We start from the raw sequence: 27,297 nt of genomic DNA, 5'->3' as shown, positions 1-27,297 counted from the left end.
ATACATATATATATGACTCAAGCACAGACATGAAGGTAAATAAATATTTTGTCAATATTTACGGGATCACATTTTAGGCGGGAGAATTCAAAATATTGTGACTTACATATCAAAAAAAGAGCTTGTTGAGTTAATTAGGTATTTATTTTTTGTAATTGAAATTTCAGTCGCATTCAGAATGTCTCATTTAATATCATCATTCATCATCATTAGTAAGATTGCGATTTACCGTCATTCAGTACAAATGGAAAATCGTCGACATGAATTGATTATTTTGAATTCGGACCAAAAATAATGTACGGTCCGAAATGAATTTTGTCAAAATGTATTTCTGTTGAAATATATTTAGAACCAAATTTTACACAAGCTACATAAACAGACATAATTCCATTTTTGAGGACATTCAAGATGGACAGTTTTCCTTGTTGTTGTTTTTCAAATCATAATTTTTTTGCTTGGACGTATAATTTCGAGGAGTCGATTTTCCATTTGTACTCAATGTTAGTATATCGTCTGAGCGTATTTACTTTTTATTATTATTAAGAATTCTGAGCGAAAGAAAACCGTTACTTACGACAAAACAATAATGTATCTCTCCTCTATGTGTAGGTGTAAGTAAGTATATCACCTCTGTCGACTTATGAGTATAGTAAAGAAGTTTCATAAACATGTACCTATGGATACTTCTTCAATAAGTAGACGACTAAAGAGGTATCCAAGCTGAGTTCAATAACACTTTTAAGTAAATACTTTTTTTTTATTCGATTGGATGGCAAACGAGCAAGTGGGTCTCCTGATGGTATATAAGAGATCACCACCGCCCATAAACATCTGCAACACCAGGGGGATTGCAGATGCGTTTATACTTTTAGTTAGATTACAAGGCCGTTGTACTTAATTATGTATACTTAAATTTAATTATTTATACAACTGTATTTCGCTATTCCGGTGCACCGCAGGAGAAATAAAGTCACTGACATAGCTCAGAGAGTTGCCAGACTTAAGTAGCAGTGGGCAGGGCTCATTGCTCGTAGAACTGACGGCCGATGGGGCAGTAAGTTCTGGAGTGGCGACCGCAACCCGGAAATCGTAGAAGGCCCACCACCAGATTGACTCACGATCGGGTGAAGGTAGGTACCAGTTGGATGCGCGCACCGCAGGACCGATCGCTGAGGAACACTTTGGGGGTACCTTCAATTCAACTTTCATTCTACTCTAAACAATTTGAATACTTAACATTTCTCTTTCCTAATAGGGCATTAGGCAAAGCTCTGCGCAGGGGGCGAACCTAGCACAAAACGTAAAGAAACCGCCATGACAACGTCAGTTCTCTTTATATTTTGTCGCCATGACGGATCTTGACCAAAGGAGTATTAAACCTATAGAAATCATGACATTATTTATGATTATGAGTAACAAAATAAATTTCGGCTTCGGTAGCCATTGGAGGTCATGTATTCTTGAGTGGACCCCACGTACCCACGATCCTATGCTTGAGAGGCCATAGGTCAAACCACTAGGCCACCACGGCTTTTCATAATCATAACATGTTGTTAGTTATTCAGTTTGTTTGTCACATTGACACCGACCAAACATTGATAAATGTGTCTATTCCGTGTTTAGTGGATCTAAAAACGTAGCCGCAAAAATAGACTACCAAATTAATACGCACATTATCCTAATTAATTAGGTTTTCCAGTTCGATGTGTCATACTTTAGGTAAATTGAGTGAGTCCATTAGAGACCAGTCATGGGTTGTTTTAAGCATTGTGTGCAGTGCGCTCATTTAAAACTTTCAAAGCGATATTTAAGTTATGATTATGATTATCTGCCCAGTGCAGCTATAAATGAATATATCAAATTAAATAAACTTTATTTCGGATTGTGCATCCATATATGATAGGACGGAGCATATATGACGGGAGGACCACGGACGGGAAAACGTAGTGTAGGGTCTCCTGAGAGTCCTGAGGGACGGTGGGCGGACGACCTTAAGAGGGTCGCTGGCGGCGGATGGATGCGAGGGGCTGAATACAGAGTGTTGTGGCGCGCTATGGAAAAGGCCTATGTCCAGCAGTGGACTGCTGTAGCCTGATGATGATTCATTAATGTTTTGGTAACAATAATAACTTATAAATGATGTTAGTAGGCAATACATTTTATCTAAAGAAGCCAAACAAACTAAAAACCATACTGCAGCATCGAACGCTAGGTGAAATCCAGAGGCATGAAGGCTCCAGCATGGTTGAATCCCATCTATTTATCTATCATCTATATTTATTTATCTATTATGACACTGGAACGAGGTTCCTTTAGAGATCCATGCCTCTGTTAGATACACAGCCTAAAATCGAGGAATTTTCGCATAAAGCCTACGCCTATGGAATATCATCATCATCATCATCATATTTGCGCAAGGACAGTGAAGTGTTTGACATGTTCGATAAGAATGAGCGTGAACGCACACGTGTTTGAAGTACGCGATTCGAATCGTGCGCAAGCGCTTTCTCCCTATCCTTGTCCGTCTCTACATGCGCGCTCTTTTCGCCGATTCACGCAGTAATGGGGGCTATTAATTTTTGCAAAAAATATTTTTTCACTTTTCATGCTCGTAAAGTTCGTATTTAAGGTGCGACCAAACCGCTGCTTAAAAAACGGTGACGGCACGGAATCGCAGTGACGCATCGTATGCGCACCGTTTTTATCGCATGCTCTCCACACCGCTGCTTAAAATACGGAATCGCAGTGACGCATCGTATGCGCACCGTCTTTTTTTGCATGCTTTCCACACCGCTACTTTAAATACGCAAACGGTGCGGAATCGCAGTGACGTGCCGTAAACGCCACGACTTTTGTTCGGTAAAGGCCTGAAGTTTACGACACGTCACTGTGATTCCGTATTTTAAGCAGCGGTGTGGGAGCATGCGATAAAAACGGTGCGCATACGGTGCGTCACTGCGATTCCGTGCCGTCACCCCTTTTTTAAGCAGCGGTTTGGTCGCACCTTTTATGCTTTTAAGACCAAGGCAATCAGGTGTAAACAGCCACACAACAAAGAAGTTTCTACATATTTTTTTTAATATTTTTTATTAATTTAATTAAAACAAAAAATCAATTAATTCAATCAAAATAAATCAATAGAACTAAAAATGAATAATTATACAGTAACGCATGAACAATAAAAGGTACGTACATAGTACCTAAGTGAACAATTAGTGTTTCCACTGTTGCTATTTCATTTCCTCGCCATCGAAGTGAAAAACAGAGTGTAAAACTCGAGTATTAAACCCATTTTCCTCTCGACGTGTCTATATGAACATCTCGGGTAAAATGGCTCGTTTTATGCTCTTGTTGTACAGTCTGCTATTAATATTCTTCTGTCTGATATTTAAAATTGGTACTTGGTACTTGGTAGTGTAGTCGAAATTGTCCGAAATCGAAATCGGCCACTTGAATTTAACCTTGGCTGCCGTTCCAACTAATCCAATTATTTATCGGAAGCTGATATATTAACAAAAACCATCGCTTATTCTTATTTTATTTATAACAAGCCTTCATTATCATTACTCCGGCTGTTGATTTAAAATGCGGGGATTTTTCTAATTTCTAATTCCACAAATAATCAAGACTATTGGATCCCGTGAGAAAGTTGGAATAAAAAGTAAGTAAGTATGTTGTTATTCGCAAGACCCACATCCCATAAATAAATACACATACAGACACACATACATTCACTAACTTTCGCATTTATAGTATTAGAGTTGAATAATTGTCGAGATGAAACAGCTGCAAACGTTTGATTTCTATTAACAGATATTTATTTTACCCAACGACTCATCCCCGCTTTCTGACAGTTAAGCCTATCGTCGCATCGCAGCCTGTCCTGCTACCCGCTGACGTCTATTTAGCGTCCTAAAGAATAAGATCCCAACCCTCCACCAACAACCACCCGTCAAGAGTATAGGGACTTATAATAAGATAACTAATACAACTTCTGATTTTATTACACATGGAGAAACTTAAATCGGGGCATAACGCGTCATAAGGAACCTTGGACATTCTTACACGTTATCCATAATTTAATAAAATCACTGTCACAAATAGCTGCAGCAAAGTTTGTACTATTAACCAAGCCGAGAGATGTTCGTGTTAAAAAGAAATAATCAAGGAAACAAGGTCGTACGTAACACAATCCAAAATAGACGTCTTAATTCTCTGCATCTGCGAATCTAGATTGCTCTTGAAACAATTCCAAACCAATGCTCCTTTCGACTATACTATAGCATAGTTCTTTCCGCTGTCGTCACTCGAGTGATAAGCAATCAGTTACACACAAGGTAAACTCCTTCATAAACAAAAACTATTTACGTAGCAGTGTTGTTTTGTTCTACTTCCGAAAATTATTAAAGGCAACACCGTGAAGTACACTATTTCAAATGTAAATGTCATCTTCATCTTGAGCGGTTGCTGGTTGAGCAAGTTCATTATGTCAAAACAGTGTGGTTAGAGAACAAGAGCGAGAAACTACAGTATGTTATATTGCTTACCTTAGAAAATCTCTATGTATATACTTGTGTTCTCTGTACTGTTTACTGTATTGGTGTGCAATAAAGAGTATTGTATTGTTTGTATTGTATGTTTTAAGGCGAACTTGTCAAAATACATAAAGTTTAAAAAGAACGGACAGAATACATAATTGTCACTTCACATAAATGTTATTTTCGGTGAAACTATTAACAAGACGAACGTTTTGATCGTTTTACTACAAATTGGTTGAGGTTAGATTATTTTACAATCTAATGAAATGGTCAATTTTATCATTATGTATTTTGTCCATTATATCTAATATTCTGAATAGCAGTTTCCCATAGTACCTACTACCTTGTTTTCTGTGTGCACTCCTTTGCACTGCACGTACGATAACACGTACCTACTGTGACTCATGAATCCCAAGTACATTCAATAGTATACTGCACTCATTCATAGAATTTACGCGAATATTTGTGTAAGATGCTCGTAATTCCATCTTGACTCTGAAAAGCCACGGCCAGAATAAATTAGGTCCTGATGCGAAAGTTTCCAAGAATAACGATTTGCGTCCAAGAAGTGAGCCACTTCGAGTAGACTTCGAGCCACGACAAGTAGCAACTGTTTGATTTATAAGGCCATCACCATCATGTTTTATCTACATACTTTTTTCAAAATTACAAAAAAACACGTTTTTTTTACATTTCATTCCATGACAATTTAAACACATACTTTTTATTCAAATTCTTATGCATCATTCATTCATTCAGTAATTCAATCATAAAAATATCTATAGTAACGACTCCACTGCACTGTTCAAAATTGCCACCAAACATCCCAACTCTAGACATTATTATATGTAAGGAGTATACCTAATAAAATTAATGATTATGAACTAAACATAAGCCATGCGATTAGGTTTTAAATTCTAGAAAAAAAATACAAATTAGGAGCTAACATTGTGTTACTAGGAATTAACGATTTTGGGAAAATGATCGAACCAACCTAATAAAATACTGCCAAATGATGCATTTTTTCAAACGATTCCTCTGTCAAAAGTTTGGCAGTCAAAAGACAGTTATTCTTTGTAACGAAAGATAAGTGAAAGATAAGTGTTATCTTTCGTTACAATCACTAAAGATATGGAGGATATGCATTCAAAACATGTCAAATGCCGTAAATACATATTACACTAATCGCTAAAGTTTTTCTCACTGGTTTCGTAGCCGCTCCGATTGTGGTCGGCTATGGGTCTACAATAATAACGCGTAAAACGAGCCATGGAAAATGTACTGGAATAACATAATTGTCTTAGTTACGCTTGTAATGAGATTACACAACGTAGAGATGTTAAGGAGGACAATATTGTTCCCGGTAATGATTAGCCTTTTATTTAACCTGCTATCAAAGGATGTCGATCAAACGACTCGCGACACAACAGTTTTTTTTTTTTTATTTATAATTTTTTATAACACAACAGACTTGAGAATAAAGCCAAGACGAAAATGGTACGTCTGCTGGCACATACATACTCCGGTTGCCTAGGTAGGTACGAAAGATGGTTACATCCTTGATTCTCGGTAGGGAATAAGATCCTAACTTGAAATGAAAGAAGTGCAGTTGTATTTCGATCACATAGACATGATATCTAAATTTATTACAGCAAAAAAAAACAGTAAACCGGTAAACCAGTTTTAGTACTTTTAGTAAATCCGGCGTCGGCCTTCTAATAGACTCGTTAGTAATCCCCTTCTTACGCCTCTCAATGCACAATGTACTATAAAACAACTAAAGATGAACATGAACTGAACAGGCTTGAGATCTTACAATCCCGTAAAATGCAGCTGTAGCCAGAACGCGCGATCAGACACGCTATGTGCATGTGCATTGTGCATTGATATTAGATCACGCACGAGGTAATACAAAGACGAGTCGAGATTGAATGGGTTTTTAACGAAATGAGAAGTATTTTTTAAAGCGATATAAGCAAAATTCTAGATAAATATCATTAATGAAATCATGATTCGTACAAAGAGAAAACTATTTTTCATTCACTATTATAGATTCAAACCTTTTTGAAGTATTTTTGAAAGCAGAAAATTTAAATGTAAATTATTTATGACAAAAAAAACTCGAGGTATAATGGAATTATAAGGGAGGCAAGATAATAAGTTGTCAATTAAGTTTATAAGGTGGAGCAGGCGAACCCTAGAGCTGTTCTTGCCTGAGAAATGAATGCCAACAAGCTGGAGTTGATTGAACTGGATGTTTACCAATGTTTCGTCGTTATACCATCGCATTACAATTGTAGATACTTACTTGAGCATGCCTCAGCTGGTTGACGAGGGTAGAGCACCGCTCAGGGTCCTTCCGGCCATCGAAAGAGTCCAATTCGGCAGCTACCATGTTGAGGGCATCGTCCGCGAAGAAGAACTGAGCGAGCAGCGACCGGTCGTCCCTCTGAAGAAAAAATAAATAGCCTCAGATACAATCAGTTTGCATTCATTTTTAGAAACTGTGAATATTTTAGAAAATAAGAAAAAAGCACCAGTAATTTATAAATTGTATTATCTATTTCCTCCGAGAGCAATATACCATGAGACCAATGAACTGTGGAACCTTTTCACAAAAAATGACACATTGACATCACATTACCTGAAAAGAAAAATCATTATGTAGGTACAGTAAGAACGTTCTACGATGAGTTAGCAATCAAATGGTTCTATAACAAATACGTACAGATTTACACCACTACTATCAAAGAAGATAATTTCTAGTAGAAATATACAAGTGAGATTTTTTTGAGTTAAACTTTTTATGATTGAAAGTTGTACAGGAAAATAGGAAAACCCTACCCTGTGTCTATTCTTACGACGGAGACATAACATATTTATTTAAAGACGCCAAAACAACACGTACAGACAGAAACAACTATAATGACCATAAATGAACAAGGAAACAGAAGGTGGCGAACACAACTCTTTGTCAGGTTTAGGTATTGTTGGCATAATCAGTGAAAGACATGAAATCAATCGCGCGTGTCTTGGCCATGACTTTAAACCTCTCACTCGCTCGATCCAAGAATTCGGTGATTCATTATGGAATTGCTTTTATAAATGATGGTCATATGAAACTAGGTCAGGATGAGCCCGAATGTCCAATACATACCAATTTAAATATGTTTATTTTCTAATTCTAACGAATCTACAACACGCTGTAGGATGAAGATGGTTTTGTAAAAGCGTTTGTCGAATACACGAACTTATCTCCAACAGGAGACTGATTTTTGAAAATAACACCTTGGGAGTAAAATTTGAGCTATATTTTTGTAGCAATACAGTGATATTTTGACAGATGCCATTTAAAAAAGTCGGCATCTGACTGAAATTCGAGAAATTAGAAAAGAAGCAATAGAATAGATATTAAAGGGGTCTCTATTATATCTATGAATGACTCCTAGCTACATATTTATACAACAGGACATAAAGGATTTTTAGGGTTCCGGAGCCAAAATGGCAAAAACGGAACCCTTATAGTTTCGCTATGTCTGTCTGTTTGTCTGTCCGTCCGTCCGCGGCTTTGCTCAGTCTACTATCAATGCTAGAAAGCTGTAGTTTTGCATGAATATGTATGTAAACTATGCCAACAAAATGGTACAATAGAAAAAAATCAAGGAATTTTTTTTTACGTTACCTCCCATAGACGTAAAGTAGGGGTGATTTTTCTTTTCTCATCCAACCCTATAGTGTGGGGTATCGTTGGATAGGTCTTTTACAACCATTAGGGGTTCGCTAAATTTTTCGATTCAATGATTTGTTTGCGAAATATTCAACTTTAAAGTGCAAATTTTCACTTAAATCGAGCCCCCCCCCCCTCTAAAATCTAAACCGGTGGGTGGAAATGTTTGAAAAATTTCAGGATGGTAGTAAGTATATCAAACTTTCAAGGAAAACTGTAACGGCTAAGTTTGCTTGAGAATTATTAGAAGTTTTGTATAAAATACGAAATCCTTAGAAAATATTACTTATTTTTTTCGTAATGGCTACGGAACCCTATTTTGGGCATGTCCGACACGCTCTTGGCCGGTTCTTATTTTTCTACTTCGCTTCAGTTTGAGATACGCAAAAAGCAGGATTTTCACAAAAGAGAGAAACGGTCTGGAACAAAAAAATCAAAATCATTTATTCAGTAAATAGGCCGCAATGGGCACTTTTACACGTCATTTTTTAAACTACCAGCGCTTTCGGAAAGACCATCATTGCCAAGAAGAATGCGCCGCAAGAAACTTGGCAGAAAGTCATTTTTCAACATAAAATAATTACAAATAAAATACTTAAAAACTACAGTATACAATTAAATAAAAGAAAATACAAAAAATAATAATAATAACATAATCATACATATCTATCACACTTAAACACCTTGTCATTGTCACATATTCTAGAAATCATCATCATCATCATCATCATCATATCAGCCGTAGGATGCCCACTGTTGGACATAGGCATCCCCCATTCTAGTAGTGCCTATGGAACATACCGTGCAACATAATACAGTACAGGTCACAATAAAATAGACACATATACAAGGTATAACTAGGTCAGTGAACTCCAACTTGATACGATTGATCTAATAAACACTATACTGAACGTTGAGATTCGAGGAATCGTTTTTATGTCGATCCATCTAATGTAAGTAGTTACTAAGATTATGGAACTTTTAACTTATAGGGTTAAAACTTAACACTAGTGCCCAATCGAACATTCAGTTTAAAATTCGGTTCCAGCGATTTTAGGTTGTTAATTTTTTTCGGTTTCTGCAAAAAATTTGCTAAAACTAGGATAAGTAACCTATCGTTTTACGAACGTAGGAAACTTAAGTATTTAATACCATAATTGCAGTTTTGTCTGCCTCACTTAAACTACGCATCATACGGAGCCTAAGGCTAACTGATAATGATAAAGCAGTGAAAGTCTTTAAAACTAATTAGATAAGGCCACTATAGAATCTTACCTTAGTGAACCTATTCGTTTACGACGACAGTGTTTATCGAAATTAGATCGAAATACGTAAAAGTCTCGATGACAAGAATGATGAATAAAATAATGAAGAAATGATGAAGGCCTAAGAATCGAATTAATATTTCTTTCTGACAAGTAACAAACATCTTGTGATGGACAGGTTCCACGGGAATTATCTAAAACTATACAATGAATTGACGACGGTTTTTTTTAATACAAAAAAATCCCGATTAGCCTAGTTGTCAAACGAACGAAGCCGATTGTTTGGGAAACAGTAGCTAGTGGCCGATGAAGTATACAATGCTTTCCGGCAGAGGTGTCAACCGTGAAGCAATAATAGGCAACTAATAAAGCGAAACTAGTCCGCGAATTGACGAGCATAAAATAAATTTCAGCATAAATGGGCGTTGACATGCCAAATAATAAACAAAGACTATACGAAAAGAGATACAAAGAAGATACAGAAATACAATAAACAATCACTAAACCGCGTTGTGTTAATAATTTGGCCCGGCAATTTCATACAATTTCCTATCATAGAATTTTTAATTTCCGTTAACTTTAACGGAACATTCAACAGGTCAAATTAAGTTAATTTATCCAAGACACTAGTGCAAGAATTAGGGGCCGTTTCACCATCCATTGATTAGTGTTAACTGACGGTTAAATGTGATGCCGTCTCTACTTGTTTTGTTCGAATAGACGGAGACGGCATCACATTTAGCCGTCAGTTAACACTTATCAATGGACGGTGAAGTAGCCCCTTAATCTTGTTGTTTAATAGATGAATGAAGGAAGATATTTAACTATGCCCAGTAAAATTGTGTAAAGTTTCTTAATTTATGACTTTTTTTAAGTCCGTAACTAAAGTGTCTGCGTGACATCAGTGATGACAAGTACGGCAAAGGTTGTGTACACTATCGGGGAGTTGTACCCGAAGACATACCTAACACACCCTTCTCGCACTATCTTAGTACTTCGGTTGACTAACGATACGTTCACACACGCCAAGGGTAGGCAAATAGTTTTTCTAGAAAGGGAAATTTGTCCAAGTCTGAGGCGAAACTTGACCACTACTTTTAGAAGTACCTAACCTATTATTAATTCAATTCTTGAAAGTATAGCTCCATCGATACTATTGATGATCCCGCCAATGTCGAGGTTGGAAAAGACACTATCAGTTTAGCCGTTGTTCGGTAGGTACCTAACCTAACTACTAAAGCCTAATTTTAGTAGTTAGGCTATTGGCAAACTGGCCGATTAATTCAAATGCCTTGGCGGGCTAATTTGTGGCCCGCGGACCTGGCCCTATACTACCGAAGTGCAAAATTCGAAGTTCGTATCTTGCCGTCCCGCTGACGCTAATATTATTTAATACGAGAGTGAGAGGGACGGTACGATACGAACTTCGATTATCAAATTTCGTAGTAGCCCCTCTGGGTTTGGCCAGCCTTGCTCTACGCCATACTTTAAGTGCCCAATCGAGCATGTACCTATACCCTCCTGAGTCCTAACTTTTTTAACAGACGTAGTTCTTAAGACCTAGACGTGGTTCACCAGCTTTGTTATTTTGAGCATTATTTCACAATTTTTAAAATTCTTTATTCAATGAACAATTTGTACTTTATATTCCTTTGGCCGTTATCCTAAGTGTGAATTAGTCCTTTATAAAGTATACGAGGGCTCAGAAGGATACAGCGACTTGCATGATCGTTCTGAACTCGCCTTAATATTTATAGCCCGATGTATCGCGCAAAAGCTAGCATTTAATAAGGAAAACGAGCAATGCCATACCACCTTTCCTTAACTTAGTTTACTACAGGAAATCCCTCAGTTTCCCAAGTAAAGTGTTACGAACGAGTTTACTATATAACATCACCATTAAATAATAAATATAAAAAATCCTTTTTCAGGCCAGCTGACAGCTGAGCCATATAATTCTTAGTATATTTACACTTACTTGATTATATTGTATTCATTAATTTATTACTGTTAGCACATTTTAAACATTCAAATTAATTTCATTGTATTTATTGCTTTCATTTCAATTGATAATTTACCAAAGGAATAAACATTTAAATAGTCCATACTAATATTATAAATGGGCATTTCTGCACTAATTGGAAAATCGTTGTCCTTGGCTTTTTTTGGAAAAACGTGTTGAGATAAATGTCAAAGAAAAATGTTTCTGTGATTAAAAACAACCATATTTTTAAACTTGTCTAATATTAATACAATACAAACTACCTATTTAATTAAAAATTTTCAAACACCCCAAAAACAGTAAAAAACCCCTGACATGTCCCCAACCCAGAATTTGATAAGTATCAGATAATATTAGCCATGTGTTAAAATTTAGCATGATATCTCTATTGAACTTAAAGAGATGATTACGCCATTGATGATAATAAAGTATTATTTCAATTAATATGCATGCCATTTTATTAACATTTTCTATCAAACATTGTCCCAAGAGTATTGCGTGATTATGATTAATATAAAAATAATCGATAAGATTGACATTTGCGCATACATTTGTATAGGTCTACACAACACTGTAGTTTCGGTGTAAAACCATTTTTACTGTTCAATTCATCATAATCTGAAGAGAAAGTTGGCAGGGGACTGTTCAAATTTTCAAATTAGTGGAGAAATACCCAAATGCGAAAGTGTGTGTGTTTGTATGTTTGTGTGTATGTTTGTCCATCTTTCACGTCGAAACGGAGCGAGGGATCGACGTGGTTTTTGGCATAGAGATAGTTTATGGGCCAGAGAGTGACTTAGGCTACTTTTTTTCCCGGGAAAATGCAAATGGCGCGCGGCGCCGGGCGCGACAACCGGATTCCACGCGGGCGAAGCCGTGAGCAAAAGCTAGTATCTTAATAAATATCATAATTATAGTTGACTCGACTATTTAATTGACATACTTTGTATTCGTTCTTTAACTAAACACAATGATCCACGGATGTTGCATGATAATATTGAACTGTGACTGTGGGGTCACCTATTAGCAAACTCAATTACCTAGTTATCTATTTATTGTAAAGCTACTAAAAATCTAATACAATACAATAACTCTTTATTGAACACCAACACATAGTAGAGTATTTCTCAAAAAGTTGTCCCGACATGAAATTGACAAGAAAACAGTTTTGTCAAGAAATTATTAAACCCTAAGGACGAGACGATAAAACATAAACTACATAAAATATCCAAAATTTCTTGACGTCAGGAAAACGTCACGAAATCTTGTGAGGAAAAATCGTAATTTTGTAACTACCTACATCAAAACTTTCTATTGGATCCAACAACAAACATTATCTGACTTTTATCACTTTTACCACAAGGTTTTGTATATATTTAAAAACAATATTAAGTACTTATTTTTTGTGGTGAAATAGCGTCAGGAAAATTTTATTTTTTTAAATAAGTGGACAACTGAAAAAGTTCAAAATGGACAACTTTTCGAGAAATAGTCAGTAAGCACTAAGCAGTACAGAAAACGTAGCTATATAGAGATTTTCCAAGGTAAGCAATAGGCGACCTTATCGCTTCAGAGCGATCTCTTCCAGGCAATATTTACAAGAGAAGTAAGAATTAGATTTAAGGTTAATTTTTTTTACAGTTAATTGATTTGCGGCAGGATAACGTCTGCCGGGTCCGCAAGTTAATTAAGTAATAAATAAATAAAATGCTCGCCGTGCCCCTGCCCCTTGGCACCTAGTCCACGACCTTGCCGCAATGGGAGCGTCAACAATAACAACTAACTAACTAACTACGACAAGGTTCCGCAGTGGTAGCTTGATGACAATAAAGTCTTGATTTAAATCGTCGATCCGCCTGTTAAATATCACAAAACAATGACATCACAAGTCATCTATATCATAATATAATTATGGATATTAAATAACAACAAAAATGTCTCGTACAGTGCATTATACCACAGTATTTCCCCCCACAGAATACTAGACAATGGATCTATTGAATTTTCAAGGCTGAAAAGAATGAGGCCAACTAAAGCAAGAGGTAGCTTCTTTCATACCGCGAATATATTTATAAATAAACTGCAGGGCTACTACGAAACTCGAAACTCGAAGTTCGCGTCGTGCGGTCCCTCGCTCTCGTATTAAACAGTATAAGTGTCAGAGGGACCACACGACACGAACTTCGAGTTTGGAGTTTCGTAGTAGCCCTGCTGGCGCGATAAGTAGGAAAATGGAAATCGCTTTTTCCATTGAATCCCAATCCTGTGATACAGAGCTGTTGCAGAATAAAATAAAATAAAGCACTATAGGATAATTGATACCTATATTAATCTAGTCTAGACCTGAAATAAGCACAGCTTGTACCATCGACCAAATAAGTGGTCTATAATTTTTTAAACAAGTTCCTATCAAATGAATATGTCGATAAAGTCGAACTTTCAAGTTGACAGACACGTCTATTTGCATTATTGTTTTATGACATGCAAACGATTATCAACTTTAGGGTGGTAGACCACATATTTGGCTGATCGTACAGGTCCACAAGAGCTATAGGGCTAATACGAAATTCGAAATCGAAGTTCGTGTCGTTCGGTCCCTCCGACACTTTTACTATTTAATACGAGAGCGAGAGGGACGGTACGATACGAACTTCCAATTTCAAACTTCGGAGTAGGCCCTCTGGCACGAAAGGATTGAACGAAAGTAATTAACGTCACTTAGACATTTTTGTAGGAGAGTTTGTATATTCAAATAGGTAACACACAGATACCTTAATTTACTCATTAAATCCATTCGTGACAGCTCTTGTCAATTGACCAGTACTACAGGCTAAATAATGCCAACAAATAAACATACTAATAGAGACAAATACATGCTCAAAAACATATTAAACATCGAAAACTCAAAAGCAAACATTCGTACATACGTATATTTCATACAAATATATAGGTACCTGCCCCGACCCAAGAGCAGGAGGGCTACTACGAGATTCAAAAACAGATGTTCGTATCGTTCCGTCCCTCTCACTCTCGCGTTAAATAATATTAACGTTAGCGGGACGGCAAGATACGAAGTTCGAATTAAGCACTTCGTAGGTATAGGGTCTGGAGTTACCAACCGGATAAGCCTGCTTTACATGTTGGGCCAACATCAGCCACCTAAAGGACGCGGTTATATGTTAAAGTGAGAAGGTAATTATTTCCTTTCCGGTGAGTATTTCCTAACGTCAAATACGGTACGGTCAAATATACGTATTGGGTGTATTGGGGAAGACAAACCCTATTTTGGACGACAGCTAAGTACATTAACTGGACGCCCCAAAACAAACAGTGACCTTACAAAATATGTTCACACTAACTAATGGACCGGTGGATAATCATAACATAACAGCATTGACCTAGAACCCACGACTGAAATAAAAGTAGGCAAGGAAAGCTCATAAAATAAGTCTGTGGGGTTTATGGTAGACAGACGTGACGTTAGTATTATTGATTAATAATAAAACTATCCTAATAAAATAGACGTAGAATGTCACATAATATCTAGACATAAAAGGTCCATCCACGATTACATTTTTCTTATTTCGCAGTCGCTTGTACTTATAGTTACAAAATCAATAAAACAAACGAGTTTTGTGATGTGTGTGGACCGTGTGTTTAATTCGAAATATAAAATTGGCCTAAAATTACCGTCACCCTACGCCTGGCTAACCTAAAAGTTAATTTTGCAAATGATGTTCAAAAAATAAGTTTCAAAAATAACTTAAAAAATTGATTACAATATTATTTCCATGACAATTATTTTACACGTGGTAGAGCCTTACTGCAACCACATGCTGGCAGCAGTATTAATGGGCCGGCTCAACCTAACCCGGGGTTAGTACCACACTCCCACAGAATACTGGCGTGAAATAGTAGTTTTGCTACTGCGTTTCGTACGGTGAGCGGGAGATCCGGAGGCCCAGCTCCCCTCCCCCCCCTTCTGCCCTCCTCTATCTCCCTCCCCTTTAGGCCGGCAAAGCACCCACAGTCCTAATTATGCTGTAGGTGCCCATGGGTGGCGGTGATTGCTTACCATCAGGGGACTCTCATGCTCGTTTGCCAGCTATTTGATAAAAAAAAACTTGTCAAATTGATGCAATGATTACCTATGTAGGATGAGGATGACCAATTCAATTCAATCCATACTTTAATATTATGTGTGTGTTTGTGTGTATGTTTGTCCATCTTTCACGCCGTAACGGACCTACGGATCGACGTCATTTTTGGCATAGTGATAGTTTATGGTCCCGAAAGTGACCTAGGCTACTTTTTATCCCGGAAAAATGCACAGTTCCCGAGGGAACAGCGCGCGATAACCGAATACCACGCGGGCGGAGCCGCGGGCAAAAGCTAGTTAGTTAATATTATTTCTGTACTTTTAGCAACTAGTTAAATTATTAGTAGAACGTATGCATATTGTATACAGATATGAAATTAATCGTGATATAAGATTCGTGTATTTCGTGTTTCTTAAGATGGAAAATACTACTTTTTCATTAATACGGTAGTTGACTACTCCTGATTTTGCGGATATATAGATATACAGATAGTGTTTAGCGAAGAGAAAATTTAAATCGGTTGAAAATTGTATTTAGTGATTTTTTGAAAAATCTATATACCTGTCTTTTTCTCAAACGCTTTTCTCTATGCAGCAAGTATGGCGGTACTGGCGTGTGACGTCACATGCCAGTATGTCTCTCTCTGTCTAATCTTGAATTTCAAACCTTTATAACTTTGTTATTTGTAAAGGTAGCTTAAAATTTATAAAGCATACAAAATAGTCAAATAGCGTATTGTTTAAAGAAATTTTGACTTTGATTGGCTACGACTGTAGATAGGTATTGGCGTTTCCCCCAAGAGAAATACGATTTTCTGAGAAAACTATGACATAATGTTCATGTTACGAATCGCTGATTACATTATAACTGTCAACCAACAGTAAGGCTTTATCTCATTATCATTAAACGTTGATTAAGGTACTATATAGCTAGTTTCCTAACACTATGTAGGAAATTAACTTTATGAGACGTAATTTACAACCTCATAATTAAAACCGGCCAAGAGAGTGTCGGACACGCCCGAAATAGAGTTCCGTAGCCATTACGAAAAAATTAAGTAATATATTTCTAAGGGTTTCGTATTTTGTACGGAATATTCCAAGTTTAGGTATATTGTTATACCTTAGGCTGCTATTTACTCTTAAATTACTAATAATTCTCAAGAAAAAATAACTGTTATAGTTTTCCTTGTAAGTTTGATACACTTACATCCACCTGTTTTTTTTTTTAAATTTCCACCCATCGGTTTAGATTTTAGAGGGGGGGGACGCTCGAATTTCAAAATTGTCATTACAACTTTGAACTTTAAAGTTGAATATTTTGCAAACAAATCACTGAATCGAAAAATCGTTTTAGCAACCCCCTAATGGTTTTAAAAGACCTATCCAACGAAGAAGGTTGGATGAGAAAAAAAACACCCCTACTACGTCTATGGGAGGTAATCTAAAAAAAAAAATTTTTTATTTTTTGATTGCACCATTTTGTCGGCATAGTTTACATATATATTCATGAAAAATTACAGCTTTCTAGCATTGATAGTCCCTGAGCAAAACCGCGGACGGACAGACAGACAGACATGGCGAAACTATAAGGGTTCCGTTTTTGCCATTTTGGCTACGGAACCCTAAAAATGATCTTGACTCAATTTGCTAAATGATAGATGTCTGTGATAGGTACTTCGATGCTCTTTATGGTTTTTTAATTGAAATTGAAATTGAAATTGAAAAATTATTTGCACATTCATTATTTACTGTGGGGCAGATTACATATACATCCCAGCCTATAATATAATTACGTCCCACTGCTGGGCAAAGGCCACCTCTCCGAATGAGAGGGCTTGGGCCATAGTTCCCACGCGGGCCCAATGCGGATTGGGAACTTTACACACACCATTGAATTACTTCTCCGGTGTATGCGTTTTGTGTTAATTATTTCTAATTAATTATCTAGGACCTTTACCGTTTGTAATGTAAATAGGTAGACTTATATGTAAAGCAATGCACTAATGAGTAAGTGATTGTCCTCATACACTTTTAACATGGAAGTGCTTAGAGTATACATCTACCGGTACAGGATTGCATTGCAACAGCACGCTAGGAGCGATTCTCCATACCGAGCACGGTGGGCAATCGGCAGTTGCATTTACGATATGCAGTTAGAATACAGCCATCAGAGTAGTAGCACTTAGCATTAAGTATATCTGACTCAAAATAAACATAATGGTGATGTTTCTGAGGAAGTAATACAACCTCAAGGCTGAGCCAGGGCGTGCAAAATACATTAAAGTTGTGGCTAACAGCCATTTAGAACCATTAACAAACATTAAACGAAAAAAATAAATAAAACAAAGCACAAGTTCAAGCCGGTATTCGCCTGGCAACATTCGCAAAACATTTGGCATAACGGCCGAGTTTCGCTTGCCACCTATTGGGAAAGCGACAAAAAAAGTGAAAGCGACGAGCGAGAAGGCAAGATGCGGCCGGCGGCGCGCCAGAGGAGCGCAGGGTGACATCAATGTCCGAAATGGTGATTTAATTGCCATCGAGGATATTCAAGAATCGATTGCTAAAATTATGGAAATTATGTGCAATTTGGCAAATTATACTTAAATCTTCTGATAGCGACAACATCGTCTGCGTTTCCGCGGGAACTTAGCACCTTCCAGAGATAGATTTGTTTTATAATTATTAGTAAAAGAGTGTTCAAAATCGTTTCAATAGTTCTGAATATTATAGACCGTTTACACGAGGCCACTAAAGTCGCTCGCGCTAGTACACAGTGTTACATTACGGTGCTCGATTGGTAAGACCATCAGATGTAACTCAAAGCTATGTAAAGCTATTGGCACATTACTAGCCTCGTGTAAATAGCCCATTAATCCCTAAATCCTAGCACAAACAAAGTTAACCTCATTATTACATTAGCACGAGTGCATGAGAGAAGTAATTGTCAATAGCGGAGGTGAGGTTAAAATAAGACATGCAACTGTCGACCCAGAATGTAAAATATAAGACCTGATAATTAAAACCAAATTGTAATTACCATAAGCGCGTGAAATTATCTATCAGGGCCCAATTGCATAACAAATTACAAGCAAATAGTATTAGTGTTCAGTAGCATTCCGGATCAGGGTTCGAAAATATCCGATATTTATTATAATATCTTTTACTGCTGATGGGGGAGGCATAGCTCTCCCTACTAGTCCAACAGTGGACATCCTACGGCTGATATGATGATGATGACGATTATCTCTTGTTTGACCCCGTATTTGTCGACCCGGAACAGGGTTCGAGGATATATATATCTGTTTAAAAAAAATATATACCGAAAGAGTAAGTTTTTGTTGTGTTATTCTATTATTTTTTACAAAGAAAGTAAGGTGCTTTGGGGTAATTCTGTAAACGGGGTTATTCCATTTATTTAAAATTTCTCCTAAACGTGTTGATGTTTAACCACTGGCAGCACTTAAATAGACGCCCCATTTACCGCTCCTCGCGTCTCTCCAGATGATGCGAGGCGCTGACATCGGTTGGACGTGCAATATATATTTTTTTGGGTCGAGTGCATTTTCGTGCCAAAAAGTTAAATACGAAATAACCCCAACACCGCTAACTCTAAAACCTGATAAGTTACAAGATTGAACTATTAATGTTATGACAAATAATCGTTTTTTGCGAATGACTGTGTCAGTCTAAAAGGCCTAGCTATAGTTTAAATTTTTTTCCCGAATTACCCCTTTAGGGGTTATTCCAGTGAAGTGATTCCCGAAATAACCCCAGCTTACTTTAGTATGGTAATTGTCTGAGGTATTCAAACTTTCAACTTTTCAAGATTTACATTTTTTTATTTGTGGTGTAAGGGGGCCAACCTCCATCTATGGACCCCAAGCCAACCTTACCTGCCCGTGGTGCACCCTGCCGTCTGACAGACTGGGCTCTGGCAGCTGGCTGATTGCGGCATAGCGCAGCCAAAATCGGCACAGTTAAGTCCCCGGGCCCCGGATGGGCTGCAGCATCGGCGGTGCAATAAACTGTGCCCTACGATCGCCAACTCGCATGCCCAGTGTGGGGATTATGGGCAAACCCCTACCAGAATGAAGCGCACGGCAAAGAGATGGCCCCCAGTTCCCGGTCGCCCCACTATTCCTTGCCATAGTAGCGTTCATGGTAACGGTGGGGCAGAGGATGCTAAGAATCCCGGTCGATCCAAGGCTACCTAAGTAAACTGACCCTGGCTACGTAGAACGGACGGACTTTTAAGACTCTTCCAGCGCAGTTGGAAGTGGAGCTGGAGAACATAAGGTGGCATATTCAGGAGTTAAGTGAAATACATAGAGAGCGAGAGGGCACCATCATCTTAGACTCGGGCCACCTTCTGTACTTCCGCGAGGATGATCAAACATCACAGGGTGGCGTAGGGTTCCTTGTTAATAGATCCCTCTCTAACAACATTAAAGAGATCCCCAGTGTGTCGAACAGGGTAGCGTACCTGATACTTCGGCTATCAAAACGATGTAGCATGAAGTTTATTTAGTTGCTTGCATACTTGCTTCTTTGAAATGATTATGGTTCACGCGAGCGAAGCATGCTCACTTGCAAGCTTGCTTAAATGTTTGCTTGCATGCTTGCTTGCTTGCATACTTGCTTGCAAGCTAGCTTAAATGATTGCTTAAATGCTTGCTAGCATGCTTGCTTGATTGCTTGCTTCATTGAAATGTTTAAGGTTCACGCGAGCGTAGCCGCGGGTAAAAGCTAGTTCAAAATATAAAAGTGACATGGCATTTCTAATTATTTTATATACTTACTAGTATATTCCCGCGGCTTCGCTCCTCTCCCCCTATTCTGCTATTCGGGGCGGAGACAAACTCTACAATCCACACATCAAAGATCATAATAATCTGTCCAGCTGTTCTCGAGTTATAAATGGTGTAACTAATCCAGCTTTGTTCTATAATGTATGTAGATTTAATATTCCTTTGCGGCAAATTTTGAGAACCACATTGTGTTTGTGTTTGTGGGGTTAACGAAATAAAAAATAAAAATGAATGGGGTAATTTCAGCCTAAAAAGAAATATGAACCTTGAGCCAAATTATAATAAAGTCCACCTTTCAATAACACACAGAATAACCCCGCTATATTCCGAAATAGCCCCTGTGCAAAAAAAATATCACTAGTTTTTGAATACCAATATTTCCATAAATCGATCATATTTGAGAAACTTTTTTATATAGTATATAAGATCGATTAGTGGAAACGACAGAAATATCCTAAGACTTTAAATATAATGTCAACTCATCAAAAATCCACGTGGAATTACCCCAAAGCACCTTAATCGATAAAGTATAGAAACAATTTTACTTTATTTATTTTACATGTTATAATAACATGGCTTTCATACCATATAGATATATACTTATCAAACTTTTGATATATATCATAAATATCCGATATTTTGATATTTATAATAAATATCGGATATTTTCGAACCCTGCCTCTTCCCCTATTTCTGTTGATGGCTTTACAGTAAAAAGAATATCAAATCTACGGGACCATGCAAAATAGTTACCTACTTAAATAAATAACCGTTAAACTAATCGTCATAAGGAACAATAACTACCAATAACAACTCCCAAACTGAACAAAGACCACAAATTTACACAGATACCGCAACTCGTTGAATGTTAAAAACAAACACCGTCTTTATAAAGCAAACAAGCTCATCAAATCTGCTTAAACCAACACTTATTACATCTACTGCCTATAAAATAACCATGCCACAATATTTATCTAATAACGTAATTACACAACACATAAAAAAACTGACATAAACAATGAGCAATGTAACAAAAACATACAACAAATCAGAGTACCTAAGTCCAGAAAATTTATTCTTACTAATTTATACTTAAGCAAAGTGAGTCGGACCAAGTGATTAGTAAATAAATAATCTGTGGTACAAGATAAGAGAAGAACGCGGAAGCGGGGAAGATAACGCTCGAAAGATGGACGTAAATGCGACAATTGTGAATGTTTGGCAAACATTGTTTGCATTCAAGACTGAGTGACGCCGTCCAGTAATGTTATCTTCATAAGCCGTTTCAACATGAGATAAAACTTGTGCAATTACATTCATTGCGGTGTCGCCAGGCTAAAGAGTTATATGTGAGCGATCGAGCGAAGCAATGTCATTTAATGCTACTTGCACAATTTTCTCATGATGTGTGGAAAATATGCATACTAAATCAACTTAGTAAGAGTTAGTGTAAAAGCCCACGTGTGCGACGAGTGTCTCGGTCGTGCAATAATAATGATAATGATAAGAATAAATAGTATATTTCTGAGCCTCTACATCGAGTTACGATCATCATCATAGTTACAAAGAAAAATCTTATTGTCTTATTTCTGAGCCTCTACATCGAGTCACGATCATCACCATAGTTACAAAGAAAAATCTTATTGTCTATGTAAAATAAACAAAGAAAATGCTCGTCACGCCGTGAGTCACTATCGATAGCTAATATTAAGCCAAGGGATTTAACGGTACTTGTAAACAAAATGCTAATTAAATAACTTGTATTTGTTGGTTTAGCAACATGGTGCAACTCGGGCTTAATATAAAAGTACAGTCAATTCAATATACACAGAATAAATAATAGTACAAGTAATAGTGGTAATAGCGCAATATTTAAACTCGTCAATCTTGTAACTTGTACCTCATTTGATACTAATTACTGTTGAATGAATGATGTTGTAATGGAAATATACCTACTAAGCAACTTTGAGCATGATTCACTGATATCACTATCTTAGCTGATTGTGATTATGTGATTCTCATCTAACAGTTTATTGTTATAGGTATTGTTACTGTAACAAATATTGCATTAAAATATGATTCTTATGCTCATTGTTCAAACACAATGGCTTGTATAGGTAAAATCGTGCACAGCCCCAGGCACGTAAATGTATGAGGTGACCGTTAAATGCGTAGTACAAAATAAGGTATCATGGGGGGGCTGAGTGGTGCACGGGGCGGGGGGGGCAATCGTACGCGCTGATCTGATTTGCTGTAATCTTTTTTGAGTTTTGCAAGTACTGAAAGTTGTTACCTGTGGGATTAAAAACAAACACAAAAATCTAAAACAAATATAACAACTAAATTAACTGTAGGATAATGAAGACTTAATGGGAAATTAATGAGATTGAGCGCATGGGTGTTTCATTTGTGTGCTAATGATCATTAGTAGATAGAATAACATGATGAGTAGCACTAGCACTAATAATATCTTATTTTAAAATAAGTACCTAGATAACTTTATCAGCAGATAAATATCAATTAATCAAATTACGGGTGCACTTAATTTCAGAATGCATTAAGTACAACATATTTTTATTTTAAACAAAATATGCAAATAATAATACCTACACCTCACAGAAATTCCTATAAAATGTTTTCCATTACCAATCCATCCATATTCTTCTATAATAATGTCAACCTAAATCAGTAGTTCCAATTCCGAAGCAATGGTCTGCAGACCATCAGTAGTCTGCAAAAGCTAAAATGAGGTCTGTGATCTACTGCAAATAAAAAAACTGGACAAATTATTTTGTAGATATCTATGAATATCCAGTGTTAGCAGAGCCCTTTTCCTATGCAAATTGTACACAATGCAGGGCCATATTAAATGTTTACTGCTATCGACAAACACACGTAAAAAAAACAGATTCTTTTATAGGTTGTGCTATATGACCTTCATACAAAATTTCTAGTTTATGGGACTACCGGAAATACCTTGACCTAACCTATACAACCTTTTTGAAAGACTATCTTTTGATTGCAGTGTTAGAAGTTTAATTTTTTCACTGCCTCTTTTCTAATTATTTTCACTGCTTGATGCCTCCACGCATATCTGAGGATAAGGCTCTTGAATGAACAGACGGACAACAAAGTGATCCTATGAGGGTTCCCTTTTCTTTTTTACAAGCTTTTATTTAGTTTCACCTGTCCCATTGTCTATCTGTCTGTCTATAAGTAGTCAAATCTTGCAAGTCAAATTAGTCGGATTGACTTGAAATTTGGCATAATTACGTAAATTGCGTGGCAGTACAATAATCTGGTAGTTACATCCTGGTAGTTCGGCCAGGATCGTCTCTGCAGGACGGAACTCTTTAACGGTTAATGCCATCTACTTGAAATTTGATATGCAAATACAGTTTGGTGACAATGCAAGTAAAGTCGACAAAAAGGAATCAGCAATAAAACCTTGTATTATAAATGTTTTTTTTACCAAAAACTTATTAAGTACAGAACCCAAAAAATATATTTTATTAAAGAACATTACCTATATGTTTTGTATTTTACAAATTCTTTATTATCATTAAATTCTCAAACTCTTTATTGTACAAATATGATATAATAAAATCAAATGAAATTAACAGAAAGCATTTGATTTTGATTAGTTTATTTTTGAATGGATGGTTACAGTTTCTTTTTGACCTTATGGTCCCTGCCAATAATAATGAAATCAAAGTTGTCCACGGTCAAAACCAAATAGAACTACTGACCTAAAACAGCTGGTGTTAAAATGCATCAATCTGACGACCCAAGCAGGATCAATTAAGAAAAGGTCAATCCATGAATTGACTGCTGGGAATCCCAGATTACTTCCAATTATGAACAGAAGCCATATTGTTTAATGCAACAAACTAAATTTAGATCGAGGATCCAAGCCAGCCAAGACTAGACGAGACTGTGTGATCTACTTATTATTTTACTTACACAAACAGTGGTTTTCTAAACATTTTCTGTATATTTTTGTAAGTGACTGGACCAATAGTCATGATGACATCACATCTGCCTGTATTATGTCCTACTGCAAGGCACGGGCTCCTCTGAAAATAAGACATCTGGGGGCCCTAGTTCCCATGCGGGCCCAGCCCGGATTGGGAACTTCATGCATGCCATTGAATTTCACAGGTTTATTTATGATGTTTTCCATCATCATCAAAGCTCATGGTAAATTTCAAATGAAATTTCACAGGTAAATTCAGAAAAACTGTAGGGTGAGCCCAGGGTAGAATTCACAGCGCTCTGCTTGAGAGGCCATAGGACACTTGACTACCATGGACGGGTTGTTTGTACATTAAAATTAATAAATGTATACCACATACCCTTTTACTACAAGGTAATTACAAGAGTAATAAAACCGGGCATTGAAATGCATCTGGTTACTTATCTGGTTCTGAATTGCGTACTTATTAACCAATATTGATAATATATCTATAGGCAACATAATGTCTATTTGATGATAAGACTAGACCACAACTATTTTGTATGTACTTTAAATACTATGAAGGTATCTATAGCAGACATATTTCACCCACTAAAGGAAACCAAATGCGGGAAGTAATAAATCCTGCAATTTAGTCTCTTTTCACTCAAATATTATGAATCTTACAGAAAAATAGAAAAAGATAGACTTAAATTTAGCCTGAATTGCAGAAAGTAATACAGTCGCAGATATTGCAAACCAGCTGATCTATCAGATGTAAATACTGCATATCTCCACTACAATGGACTTTTACAGGGAATGATTGTCTTCATATTTTGTTTCATTTCAAATCATTTCGAGTAAAAATTAAAAATTTGCATAATTTCCCAGATACGCAATATAACACTATCAGTGTTTTTCAATTATTGTTAGCGATTTGCATGCATATTTTCATTTAATACAAAACCTAAATTAGAATGTTTCCATTTAATTGGCTGTAGAATTCATGTTATTCATGTTATTATAATCTATATGTTTTTCAGGTATGTATTTGGTATTCTTATTACAAGTTTTATAAACCATCTAGACTAGAGGTACTAAAGCAAAATAACCCAAAGAGTCATTAATCGCAGAAAGGATCAAACATATTAGAGAATAACTACCTGGTTTTTTCTGTCTATTTGGTGGCAATAATCTTAAAAATAGTGAAATTATTTTCATAGCATTTATATACAGATTATTACAGATAAATTAAGCCTATACCGAGAAATGGGACATCTAAAGGCTATAAAAAAAAAAACGCCTGAAGTAACATATAGGCTGTCTCGTCTTGGTTACTTCAACTTGTGCAGCAGTTTCATCAAAATAAAATGGTGGGATGACAAGATACTGTTTGTCATTCAAAGTCTAAATAATCATTTGTACTTTGTCCTATAGTACTTTCGGATAGGATGGGTACAGTGACACTTGCGTTTATTCAGGCCAATAATTTATAAAAAAATATACTTGAATCCCGAAAGAACAAAAAAAAATCACTATAGCTTAAAAGACTGTAATAATAAATAAAAATCACTTAAAAATATATTATTATGTTTTAAAACTAAAAAGAGAAATTTTAATCTCGCCAACCTTCATAGCGTAGAACGGAACTATTTCAATAGAGCTTGACTTTACTTATCGACTGAATTGATTCCACAATCTTGTCAAATCGTTTGACTCGCATCATCTGTCAATTAGTAGGAGAGCGAAGGTCTTTAAATGCATCTTTGTATTGAGTGTTTTGTGTTGTTTGATATTTTGACCTGTTACTTTGTTATTCAATTTTGTTATAACGGTTTTTGTTATTTTTTTTACCATTATTAGTTTTGATATAGTGCCAAAGAAGACCGCATGTTTTGTGAGATTCCGATAGACAAGCAAAAACACTTGGTATGCAGATGAAGCCGCAAGCAAAAACTACAAAAAAAAAACAATACATTGTCACAACCCTTTAATTGCTTAATGGCATGTGTCACCTACCCATCCTATCGGAAAAGTACTATAAGAGGGGAAGTCCTTGACAAACCAAGTCACAGGTGGCAACTAGTAAAAAAATTACTAACATTTTATATTTTTATTCGCTACATGATACTTTTTATTTGCTACATAGATACAGCACTGATAGTCTCAACACAAAAAGCAGTAGGAAAATGACCAAACAAGTTTAGCATATAAAATGATAACAAATACAAAATGATCAGTGTGAGTAAACAAGATTGTTAATTTATTCTAGCCGTACGCATAATACCTGTCTACGACCGACAAAAGGGTAAACCAGACAGCGAAATCGTACCACTTCCAACACATGACGTAAGGCTCTTCAACCGAAGTTTAAAACAAATATTAAAGTTATATTAATACTTCACGCGGCTCAGCAGGAAGTGAAATAAGTCTTGTACCCACTAACATGCGAAACAATGGTACATAGAAGCAAAATTGAAGAGAAACAACGTCTGAATCATACCCATCTATGAAAACAAAGACGAAACATTAGGATTTATTAACAACAACGAACAGATAACAACAAAAATAACTACAATAACAGCGTTCTCATGCCCAAGTGCTCCAAAAAGAACGTGTTTAAGTTAATTGCGACACACTACATAAATTAGGATGGACAATTTGTTTTGACATACCTTTGGTTTGTAGAACCATTTTCTGAGAGACTCCATGGGTCCAGTTTTGTACAGCAGCCGCATAAGAACAGATCACCACACAACCACACACATAATAAAACGTTTATAGCACCAAAAATCACAACGCGAACGTGACCACAACTTTAATTTTTGCCAATATTTACGTCAAACAACATAAACGGCAGACATGTTTCCACACGATTCGCGTTCGCGTTCACTCAC

General features: G+C 36.5%; 1 protein-coding gene across 1 annotated transcript; it reads right to left on the bottom strand.

The window, feature by feature from the left end:
* Positions 1 to 5,422: 5,422 nt before the first annotated feature.
* Positions 5,423 to 27,297, bottom strand: LOC141442549 (lateral signaling target protein 2 homolog). The gene is made up of 3 exons (XM_074107568.1): positions 27,076 to 27,297; positions 6,847 to 6,987; positions 5,423 to 5,455 (listed from the first exon to the last, which is right to left on the bottom strand). The coding sequence occupies exons 1-3, from the start codon at positions 27,136 to 27,138 to the stop codon at positions 5,423 to 5,425; spliced, it is 237 nt and encodes a 78-aa protein (XP_073963669.1). The 5' UTR covers positions 27,139 to 27,297.

Source organism: Choristoneura fumiferana, chromosome 25 (assembly GCF_025370935.1).
Source record: "Choristoneura fumiferana chromosome 25, NRCan_CFum_1, whole genome shotgun sequence".
In the NCBI taxonomy this organism is placed as follows: Eukaryota; Metazoa; Arthropoda; class Insecta; order Lepidoptera; family Tortricidae; genus Choristoneura; species Choristoneura fumiferana.
This window is presented reverse-complemented; position numbering and strand designations above follow the sequence as displayed.